The 12,076-nt window shown below is 40.4% G+C and overlaps 1 protein-coding gene across 4 annotated transcripts in view; it reads left to right on the forward strand.

Moving 5' to 3' along the window:
• The window catches only part of RARB (retinoic acid receptor beta), a 280,456-nt gene that overhangs the window by 230,752 nt on the left and 37,628 nt on the right, over nt 1–12,076 (forward strand). For all 4 annotated transcript variants that reach the window (XM_005423378.2, XM_031058887.1, XM_031058886.1 and 1 more), the window contains one exon: nt 4,182–4,323. In XM_005423378.2, coding sequence (XP_005423435.1) covers nt 4,182–4,323 — 142 coding nt within the window. The remainder of the gene's footprint in view (nt 1–4,181; nt 4,324–12,076) is intronic.

Raw genomic sequence — 12,076 nt, forward strand, 5'->3', positions numbered from 1 at the left:
TGCTGCTTGATACATATGGTTTCACGTATCACTCTCTGCTTTCAGTGCAGCAGGTAAGATATCAACACAATTAAAAGTGAAAAATAATCTGTCTGCTCTGCCACTGGTGGATGCTCAGGGAACACACGCTGATACAATAGATTTCTGAATAATTTATACTCAGCATTTTTTCCTTGCACTCGGTAAATGAGGATGCCTAATGTGGCATGGTCAGAGTGATACTCTATCTGTCATCCATTAAGATAACAAGATTGGTGGGCCTGGGAGGAATGTGGCATGATACACAGAAAAGATGAGATTAAAAATTGAAGCGTTGGTCTAAAATGTTCTCTGTAAAGGATGCTGATAGAAGCAGCTCAGAAAAACAGAATTAATTCAAAAGTGTGATTTCCACAAGCTTTGTCTTCTCTAAAATAAAAACACAAGATACATGTTCCTTTCAAAAGTTGTGGATAAAAGGAATATCGGAGTAAATCACTGTTCCTGATAGGCCTTCAGTAGCTTCTGCTCCTTAAAATTCAAGTACTTTGTAGATGCTATCAAAAACAATTATGTATGACAGTAATGCTGTATGTCTCACAGAATGGGATTTTTTTTATATTCATAAGGCTTTTTAAATTACAAAGAAAAAATCATTTGTGATTGTTTTTGGCACTGGAGTGTCTCATCTCTCATCACAGGGTGTTAATTTGGACGGGATGCTAAAATATTTGCATAAAAAATGGCTCATGTAAATATTCAGCCAAACAGAATCGTTTTGAGGTGACTGAATTACTGTTGCCAGTATATTGTTTTCCAAGAGCCAATAGGCACTAGAAGTTGATTAATTTATAAGCAGCGGTGGTTTTCAGTCTCTGAAGTTTCTGACAACTTCTTAACATCACGTCACGTTTGGATTTTCTTGGTTTTTGAAGAAACTGTTGGGATTGTGAGATCAGATGGGAGTCATTTGACAGAAAGCACTTGGAGGAAAATGTAAGCTTACTTCTAAATTCAGTATTTTTAGTGAAAAGGCCATGGTTATTATACCTGTGCTATTTGGAACTCAGCCTTGAAAGGGTTTAAATGTGCTTTTCTGTTTAACTGGGCAGCAAGTGCCATCTCCGTGGCACTGCGCAGTTTTCTTTCACTGCAGAGCTGCAGTCGGGGTCCAAACCCCTGCAGAGGGAAAGACAGGACACTCTGTTTTTCAGCCCAGATTCAGGAGGTATCTCTGAGCATGGCCCTGCTTGCCATGCCATGCATAACTTGTGGCTGCACCACACCAGGCTTCTGGGGGTGGGTGAGGAAACTGAGCCCCAGTGCTGAGCAAATGGTGCTCCTCATCCACCAGTGCCTGAGCTCCTGTCCTGGCTTGGTTTGGGGTTTGTGTGCAAAGATAATTATAATCTTAGTGCCTGTCCAGAGGAAAATTTAAAAATTGAATCTTTTTGATGATGTATTGCTGAGCTTTTAAAATGAGTTTATCACAAATGTTACAAGGAATGGTATCCCAACACTGACTTTGAGAAGAATACTTGTGAGTGGGCACTAATACATTGTTGAGAATCCTGTCCTTAGCTTTGACCAGGACCACATTACACCTTTTTTTCACCTGAATATTTTGTGTAAACAAGTTCATTTTTATTTATGTTCCATGATTAAGTCCAGAAAGAAAATCAGATACATTTCTTAAAAAGTAATTTGTCAAACAGCAGTCAAAGCTTCCACAGTTAGTATCCTCCTCTATATCTTTCAGTCTGTGGAGGACATTGCCTGGGGAGGTTAGGCTGATGAGGAAACTGTCTTCATTTCGATCTGGAGATCTGCTTTTTCCAAATTTGTTCTTCTTAAGCCTTTTTTATTAGTAATGAGTTCATGAATGCTTTATACTTGCTGTCTGCAGATGGATCACATTTTTCAGCTGCACTGTGTGGTCAAGTTTGTCTGGTAAGGACTTAGGCAGCCTCCTCTGCTTTCCTTCCTGATGGGCTGTAATTAAACCCTGGCTTATAAGGATGCACACCCTGCAGCTGTATATCAGAGCAACTGATCAGTAGGTGCCATTAGCTACTGGCTATATTTTGGTAGAGTACAGATGCATTTGGAGAAGACTGTCTCTTCCCAGTATTGGGTGACTTGTTCATTTGGGCCATTTTGTTTCTTGCTCTGTCAGGCTGTTAGTAGGAGAGTAATGCCATTGGTGGCTGTGGGTGTTAAATCACCTGCAGCAGCACTGGATTAGGCTGGGTGGCTGCCATAGAAGTTGCCAGTTTTGGCTTGTCCTGTGTCTTTCCAGCTAGAAAGAGATGACCAAATATGCTGTGGAGAGACAGCACAGCTCACATTTTCTGCCTGTTGAATTAAACCAAAATAGATGCCATAGATGCCTCACTATTGATGTTAGCCATATCAGCAATTATCCCAGAGCCAGGCATCACAGGGGAATATCAAAGCAAGAAAGGAGTGAATATTGCCATAGATTTTCTTTTTGGAAGTAAACAAATGTGCATACACTTGCCATACTTGCCATTGCAACAATTGAAGCACTGTTAATGATCAGAAGTGTAGAATATGAAATAGCAGTGTTTATTAATAACTTGAAAGGTTTTAATTATCCAAACAAATAGCTTTAAATTCTTCTTCTGGGTCCAGTAGTTAAGGAAAAGATGTGGAGAGTTTTTATTTACCACTTTGATGGTAGTAATAAATATCTCCTAAATCAGAAGAGCTAACCTCAGGACGAGGCTTGCCTGTGCAAGAGCTGTAGAAAACTTTTGCCAGGGGTTACGTGATTAAGGAGGCATTTTTCAGTTCTGAGTGAATCTGAAGTATTTTCATAACATTAGCATCTATAGCACGTTGGTTGTGCAAGGAATTTATGACCAGCCCTTACTGCCTGCCCTACCACTCCCTGATCATATAGCCAGAAAGTCTCTCAGTCATCTCTGAATGATGGGAGTTTTGTCTCTTGAGCTGCACACGTATCTTGGTGAGCGCCTTGAGGAGAGCCAATTTTATAGCTTACCATGATTGCATCTTTAGAGTAATGCATTGTGGGCACAGAGCTATAGTCTGCAGCATCAAGTTTACAGCTTCCCTGTAGGGTGTAAACATGTGGCTGGTTGAAGAGTTTTAACCTCTCAAGCCCTCCAACAAATATTAAATTGCTAACTATTCTTCCATAATGTTGTGATGTTGACTGAAATTTGACCCTGCTTGCTGAAACCATTTTCAAAATCTGAGTGAGAAGGTTAAATAGTGCTGTCAAATTTCCAAATGTCGGTTGCAGAAATACTTTTCCTGAATATCTGTGGGTTGAGCTCTAAAATGCTTAAAGTAATCCTCTTTTTTTTTTTTCTTCATTATTACATGATATTATCTAAAGCTTGGGGTTTAGTGAAATTAACTTGGGTTTTGCCTTTTTTCTGTGCCATCTAACCTTACCATTTATGGCTATTTTTCTGTTTTTCACTTGTTGAAGGAGGATTTCAGTTAAATGGTGTTCCTTAAGTACAAACCAGACCTCTAGGTTTCTTTAATTTTTGTTCAAGATCATTGTAATTACTTGATTATTTTCACAGCTGTATCTGAGTAAGAAAAAAGTGCTGTAATTGGCAACTTTTACAAGTTCACAACTCAATAACCTGATACTGGAACTCTTCCACCTGCAGAAGCCTCATTAATTGCTGTAGGAGTTTCAGCAGTTAAGAGACCTGCGTTTCAGATTATTTCTCTTTTGAGGTGCAGCCTTCAAACTAGAGAGTCTCTGCAGTAACAAAAATAGATGGGACCTTCAGGCTGAGTGAGTCTGTTTGTTATTGGATGAGTGTCTGACTTCCAAGTGGATCTGTTAGGAAGGCTGTTGTTTACCCAACTCATTACTTACATTCATAAGCTCAAACAATTTTTAGTTGAGCTTTTTTGTAAAATCTAGGACTTCATTTCCTGAATGCTCTTACTAGTTCTAGCTTTGTTTATTTTGGCCTTAGGTTGCATTAGATAATTAGTTTTTATTTAGGAGATGAGTCTTATGTTGCAACAAACAGTACTAAATTATATTAAGACTGAGTCTTTAAAGATGCCATACTCCAGCCATAACTTTGAATTAGTTTTGTTATTTTAAAGCAACATTTGTGCCTGTCTCTGTGGTTCATGGAAAGCTCAGAAGCTTACTTGATTTCTTTTTTTCTTGATTCCAGGGCTTTTTCCGCAGGAGTATCCAGAAGAACATGGTTTACACATGTCACAGAGATAAAAACTGTGTTATCAATAAAGTTACCAGAAATCGCTGCCAGTACTGCAGACTACAGAAGTGCTTTGAAGTAGGAATGTCCAAAGAATGTAAGTTGTCTCAGAAACAATATATTGTTTGTCATGTCCTAGGTATATGTGGCAGTCAGTCCTAAGGAAAAAGAAAAGACTATGCAATTATGTGATTGAAGCCAATATCTGCATTCAAATGGAGGAAAAATAGTATGAATTTGGTACACAACTTTAGACCTGTATTTACAGACTTCTGAGTCCTTAACACTGCAGCCTAAAAGCTGTGTGTTCTTTCTGCCTGGACCCTGTCTGAAAGGTGAAACGAGCTGATAAATGCTCTTCTCTAAACCTGCAAAGCCAGTAAACCTGACTATGCAAAGCACACCAAAACCCCAAAGGATTTTCGTCTCCCTCCCTTCTTTACTAGAAATCTCTGGTTTGCCCTTTAAATTAACATTTTAAAATATTTATGTAGAAATATGTGATACTCTCTTTTTCCAGTTTTTTGATATCCCCATCAAGTCTGAAAATATAGCTAAAAATGCTTTTTTCAGATCCCATGGGGTAATGTTTCTGAAACTTTCTCATTTTTGATTGGATTGATTACAGTAGCAAAGAAGTCTCTGGTGTAGTGATCTGTTTGATTGTTGAGGGTTTTTACCTCTATCAGCGATGTTCCTGGTGTCAGTAGGTCAATACCAGTAATAACCTCTACGGAAATTTGCAATGTATGCATAAGAGAGGAGGGAAAATTGCCCAACCAGTTTTTAACTTTATTTCACCCTCAAGAGTTTCTTGGAGAGAGTGTAAGATCAAAGAAAAAGAAAAATTGATGATGATGAGGCATTTATGTCTGAACTGTGATTTAAACTGGTTCTCATCTTCAGCATTTTACATCTCTGAATTGTGTGGGGCATCCCAGTAGTTCCCTTCTCTGTACTTGGTCAGGAGCTAGAAGTATTACAGTTACATTTGTCCCTCCTCACTGTATGCCTTTCTCTCTCCCACCTTCTCTTTCCTCTCAGAGCAAGAGGGTTGAGAAGTGGAGAAAGAACCAGATACATCCTTTGGACCATTGTGCTGTGTTTCCAGCTCCTTTTCATGAAAATGCGAAGTTACGGTTATTGGAAAGTTTCAAGCTACTGAGGGAGGAGGTCTTAGGATTTCCATTAATTCACTGTCTGTGTTGGGTTTTTTAGTTTTCTTGTGTACCTGAAGTGCACTTATCTGTACTTAGGTATAGATCTGTTGGAGTGGAGACTATGATGGGAATAAAGGAGAACGTAGGCTAAAATGCAAAGATAGAAGATTGAATGAGGAAGATTTTATTGATAGCTATCTCACTGCATATGAAGTGCACGTGAAACTTCTTTTTTTTAAAATAAAAACAGTATGATGTCGTTTGGAAGAGAAGAAAAAGCACTTTTCTCACCTGAGGGTCTTGTGTTCCTAAGGACTTTATTGCTGACGTGAAATAGTAATCTTATTAAATGTTGTAACGTCACATTGGAGTAGGTTTTGGAAGTATCAGCAGTATTTCCAACACGTTAACCAAAGTTACTTTGGATAAACTAGAAAGACTTACTGCCTTTTAGGTGATGGATTGTTTTTTCCCATAGGGTAGCTGGAGCTTTGCCAGCAGGAATTAATGTTTTGCTCTGCCTGTTTTCTGGGGTGAACTAAGTGAAATTGCCCTTTGGCAGTTGCCTTTATCTCAAAATTCTACAGGCACCGAAACGGGGATAACAGGTTGGAGGGGGAACAGAGGATCCTGGGGAGAAGTGAGGGATGTCCTCTGGCTGCATTTCTGTAGAAGGCATTTGCAAGGGAACAGAGAAATTATTTTAAATGTCATCAGTTTGAATGCAGTGTGTCTTGTCTTCTGGGTTTAAGAGCTAAGTCTGAAGTGATTCTGTGTTATCCCTTCATAAACAGGCTTTTCATCTCTTAAGAGATTTGAGAAACTATTTTCTTATCTGACCTTCTTTCATACATATCTCTAGGTTTTAACTCCATTTCTTTAGAAGTTTATGTAAACAAAGGCACATCTGTCATTCAGCTTTTTCTTACCAGATATAGGTTTTTCTTTTTCCCCAGTGCATTATTCACATTTTATTTTTTTGTCTTCTTACAGTTCTGTTATCTTGTAATGTGAAAGCCATGAACAAAGGACAGAAAAAAGTATCAGAGAAATCTCACAGGAAAACAAGCCTACAATGCTCAAACCAGTCCCAGTTGGGGAAAGTAATCATGATGGCACCTGCAAATAGAAACCCCAAGGTCTGTTCCCAGGAGCTAAGGAGGAGTAGATACTGGTTTTCAGTATACAGAGTAATCTGTGCTTAAAAGCTGCAGTCCTGTGTTTATTTGTTCTGTCTTTAAAGGGCATGCAAAAATACCTGCATGTGCAGCTTCCTTTGAGCTTAATGAGTGTTCCTCACAAACATCAGAGGAGAGATGGGAACTGGGTGCATAGCCAGTGCGATAAGTAGAGGTTTAAGAATGGGGGTACGGTGTTTGAAAGAGAAGAGATACTGAGCATTTCTTGTATGCTTTTATCTTGTTTCAGAGAATGAAGCGAGATGATAAAGGAATGCACCAAATTTGCATTTCTTTATAGGTTGTTTTGTTCATGTAGGGGGAAAAAAGCTATCTTCGACCCCATTTTACTCCCCAGATCTGATCAAGAGGTCAGTAACTACACTACCTCCAGGGCAGGAGTGGAGCTGTTTGCCTTGTGATAATATCTGCAAGACCTGCTGAAACTGGATCCCACTAGTGTAGGGACCATCCTTCATTGTGTAGTCCCTGTTGCAAAAAGTTTGTGCTCCAGATAGGCAAGACAAAGAGTGTGAAGGGAAACAACTTAGTGATGACTGCCTTATCATCCTACGACAGGACAAAACACAGCTTGAAATAAAACCCTGCTGTCTTTAATCAGATACCCTTCCTTCAGAAACTCCAGAGCTTTGTCCCCGAAACCTGAGCTGCAGCTCCCGGTTCAGGGCCTGGAGCCAGTTCCTCCACCAGCACCGCATCAGGTTTGGGCGTTGTTATATGGCTGTCCCACCTCAGCTCCTGTAGAGGAGTGCTTAGGGCACTGGAGGTGCAGCTGAGGCTCTGGACCCCACTCTGAACCACTTCTGTGCTTTGTGTAGCCTCCCAGTCTGTTTGGCGTTTGAATCACCACGTCGAGACAAACGGTGATCCCGCAAGATTCTTTTCTTGCTGCTGCTGAAGTGAGAAGGCTACACAGGCTGACAGTGGCTCATTATGTGATGGAGAGCCTTAGGAAACTAACCTTTGCCCTTCTATTACGTGATCTCTATGCTGCTGTTGAAGCCCCATCCTCAGCATGACCCCAGGTGCCCGCCAGCAGCTCGCTGTTCCCTGGGTGCTCAGGAGCTGCCGAGGGGTCACACGTACGGCGCTGCCTCCTGCAATTAAGGGAGCACACAGGAAGCTGGGCAAAACTGTCCCACAGGAATGGACTCTTTCAAGCAGGACACTGCAACAGTCACTTTGTAAGGTGAAGCCTGCTCATAAAGAGAGCCTAAACTGGATTTTTTGTAGGGTATAAGGGGGAAGAAAATGGAGCTCCCTTCTGCCACAACTGCCCAGCTTAGCCCAGCAGCTCTTCAACTTCCATCCTTTTTCATAAACTGTGTAGGCTGCAGGGACTGTCACTGTACTTGATGATCTTTGGGGTCCCCTCAGACACAACCCACGTACTAGGATGTGATACAGAGAAGCCCTCTTTATACTGGCATAAATCTTGTCTGCAGTGAGCTCTAATAGAGTGAAATTGTGTTTATAAAGGCACAGAATTGTTCCAGATTACTTCAGTGCACTGAACAATGTTCAGATTTGCAAATCTGCTTACAATTAACCTCTCTGGAGGAAGGGAAGGAGGAAGGGAGGGAATGCAGGGAAATTATAATGAAGAGGAGAGAATCTGGTTTCTGTGCTCTGTATTTGTTGGGGATTTTTTAAACTTGCCCAGAAATGTCTGTTACTCTTTGTCACAGACTTGAGTCTCATAATATTTAAATGTTCATGCTTCTTGGAACATGTGATTACATTCTGCTGCTGAGCAATAAAGTGAATGGATTTACTTATTTTCGTTCTAGTTGAAATTGGCGAGCAGGAAACATCAACTTAAAGAACTGTCATGTTTGTATTTTTATTTCTCTTTAATTTTTTCAGTCTCCTTAATGAAGCATGATTCCATCCACAGTGAGTGGCTAAGTGGAGGGCTAGTCTGCATAGTTGCATTTGGGAAGTTCATGCAGATTTCACTGATGTCATTTGAAAGTTAATTAATTAGAATGCATGCAATCTTTATTTAGATGTTAGTCAGAACTGTACTGAGGTTGTTTTATTCTTTTTAGCCAACAGGAAGCACTGGATTTAGGAATTGTTTCTGCTTTGCTACAGGCTAGATTTTTAACTGGATGCCTAAATACCACAGAGTGGCTGGGGGCTTTTTCAAAAATTCCAGAGTAGTTGCCTTGTCTGTTAACTTGCTTTCTCAAGAGGCGGGAGCTAAATATCAGAGTAGAAATCACAAACCCCTGAATTCTGTTCTGGGACTAATTCCGCTCTCTAAACCCTACAAGCTGATTATTCTGTCTTTCCTATCTTGAGAGATGAAAATTATGTCTTTTCACAGGGGCTGGGAGACCTTGTATTGTAAGTGCTTTGAAAGTAGAAAAATGTAAACTGTGAAAATACCAATTAAATTAAGAACTGGAGAATGTAGTTAGTGGGGAAGCTATGCCCAAGGTATAGAGATCACATTTTTTTAATTCTGCTTTTTCAGGACAGGTTGTTTTGGAGATTTTTTTTTTCAGTTGCTAATCAGATGAGGAATTTTGTAATTTCTTTTGTTTAGGCTGAAAAATTTGGAACTTTTAAAAGTTAATGCCAAACCCTCAATATCACTGATGGGGAGATTGTTTTAAGATGACAGCAAAGGTAATAGGGAAGGGTCTTCCCTGCAATAAAAACCACAGTGCTCTAGTGTCAGCCTGTGTTCTGCCAGTGATAATGCACACTTTGTTATGCTGGCTGGCTGAAAATGATCTACATACAATTAAAATTCTCTTGTAGAGAACTGGGTTCTACTTGTTGTGCATTGTTTCCCATGGTTAAATAAACATCTCTTGCTTTTCACATCATTTTTTTGTCTTCAAAGAAGCAGATCTGTTTTTCCTTTCTCCTTCTGGGGTCTGCTTCTTCTGTGTTTTAGCCTTTACCCCTGATTTTGCATAGCTTTCACTTGCCAGCTTTAATGTTTAAAGGAGCAACTTAGATTGAATGTTATTATCCATAATTTACTCTATGTTCTGTGAAGATGGTTATGTAATAGCAGTAATTGCATCAACTCACCTAATGAGCTTTCCCTCCAGTGCCATGTACAGCAGATTAATAGCCCATGAATTCATTTGCAGCTCGTTGTGTTTCAGAAAAGTATTTCAGGCAGCAATTAATAAACTGCTAAAGAAAATAACATAAAAAATGATTTTTTTTATTATGTTAACTCTCCAGCTGAACAATTTATTGGCACCTTTCATGATGTGGCTAAGTAAATTCTCTCCTAATTCCTCAAGCAGAGTGTGATTAGTGAACCCTGCTCAGCTCAAGACTGTCTGGTAATTAGTCTGATCTTTATATCCTAAAATGTTAGGGAAAAGTAAGAATAGCATCCTAATGTTCTCTTTTTCTTCTATTCCTTGCCTTTTCAGGCATTATGCAAATAGCTGTAACTTTAAACTGCAGCATGCTAGTGCTGCAAATTTTTTCCCCCTTCCTTGCATAGAAACCCCATAATTGTGTAAGCTAAGAATTGAAGACCTCGGCCAATAAACAACCCCTGGCACTGTTTCTGTGCTGCTTGTTGTGGGCTGCAGTGTCCCATACCTCCCAAGTGGTGGGACACAGCCCGGAGCAGGGACCCGAGAAAGGTCATGGGGTGCTGCTGCCCTGAGGAAGGTAAACCAGGGGTCAAATGCCACTGGAGAGGGAGATGCCAGGAGAAAGGCATGGAGAGGGAAGAGAGAACAGGGAAAGTCCTGTGTTTTGCGATGTAAAAGGGGATGAGTTGATTGAGCCCAACAGGAGAAGAGCAGCAGTGAAATGCCACAGCTACAACCACCTTTGCTGGGAAAGTGTCTGGGGAGAGGGGAAGAAACTGCATGTGGCCAAACTTGCCAGGCTGTTCTAGAATTACTATTTTCGTGCTTTTTCTTTTGGTTGGTGCTAGTGTTTGGGAATTTTTTTAAATTGAATATCAAGTTTTTCATGTTTTATCTAATTTATTTTTCAAAAGAAACTGTTATCTTCCTGCCACTACCATCCCTACTCTTCCAGTCCAAAAGAAGCACTTGGCTTGTCTTCAAAAGTAGTAAAATATATATTTTAAAATATTTTCCCTCATTTTGAGCTCTTGAGGACTGAGTAAGCATAAAGGGAATTCCTTCAATAAGCTCATACAGAGATTGATTACATGTCCTCAGCTGGAAGTTACATTAAGACTTATTCACTAAGGTATAGCTACCGTTGTGAACTTTTCAACGCTCTCTTCTGTCTCTATGACAACACAGATCCTGGCAGGAGTTACCAGGGCTCGTGTGCTCTCTGCAGCCTTTGTCTGCATCCATCAATCCTAGTCCTCGATGACTGTAAATGTGTGCCTTTCTTACGTTTTTGCCTAACAAGGTGTTTTATTAAATTTGTGACAGTTCTAAAGTTATTACACTAATCATTTGTACTACCACACGCAACCATGCTCTAAAAGAGATGTGCTTTAGGAAAGGACTTTCTGAAAGGCTCTCCGTCTTGTCCTGTGGAAGTTATTCAGCTGAGTGGCACAGAGTTCTTGTACAAGTAGTTTTTCTTTCATTACAGGTGAAACTTAAGGTAACTAGAGCCTGAGAAAAGCATAATGCACACACAGTCTAATTTCTGCTTAGACCTGCAGCACACTCCAGAGAAGTGCTCGCTACTGTTCAGTGCTCTAGCAAAGTCCACAGACCTTGATGAAGCCATCCTTATTTTAAAGGAGCCCATAGTGTGTCTGTTAGTGCTTGCAGCTCAGGTTTCTGTGGCAGTCCTGCCATGTGCCACCTTATGAGAAAGTCCTTCTCTGGAGATGGGGCTTTTTCTTGAGAACAGTTGGCACTGACACAGGTCTTAGTTTTCATTTTACACTTTTGAGGTGTTTTAGGAGTCATCAGATGCTTTCTTTTCCATCAGTTTCCCAGTAAAAGGCATTTTGGGCAGGTATCTCTTACAAAATCACTTCTCAACACAGATCTTGCTCTTTTTGTTATTTCTCATCCCTTGCTTTGGTTTATAGCATTATTCCAAATTATACATGTGAAGACACTGGCTCTATGCATTTGCATTGCCACTGCAGGTTGCCTTTGCCTCTTCTTCAGTTTAGTATCCCAGCTGCTTTCATGGCAAGGAAAACCCTGGTTATCCTTTCTGCCTTGTCCTGTGCCGGGCAATGCTGCTGTAAGAGCAGATGGGAAACCTGGAGGTAGCCAGTCCCTTCCCAGTCTTTGCTCTCCTAAGAATGATGCTGAGGCCACATTTGCTTTGTCATGCGGACATAACTGCTGAGACCCCAATCCCATGACCTCAAAAGCTTTGTTTCAGAGCTTCCATTCTTCCTTTATGCACTCAGTTCACTGCTTCCTATTCCCCATTTGGATCATTTTGTTGTTTGGGGATGCGGGGCATCTTTGCATCTCTCTTTCTAATTGCCATTGTGCCGTGTAGCTTGTGCTTTCTACTAGCCCTTGTGGTTTCTCTGGTATCTTTT

This window comes from Geospiza fortis, unplaced genomic scaffold (genome assembly GCF_000277835.1).
Source record: "Geospiza fortis unplaced genomic scaffold, GeoFor_1.0 scaffold231, whole genome shotgun sequence".
Lineage (NCBI taxonomy): Eukaryota > Metazoa > Chordata > Aves > Passeriformes > Thraupidae > Geospiza > Geospiza fortis.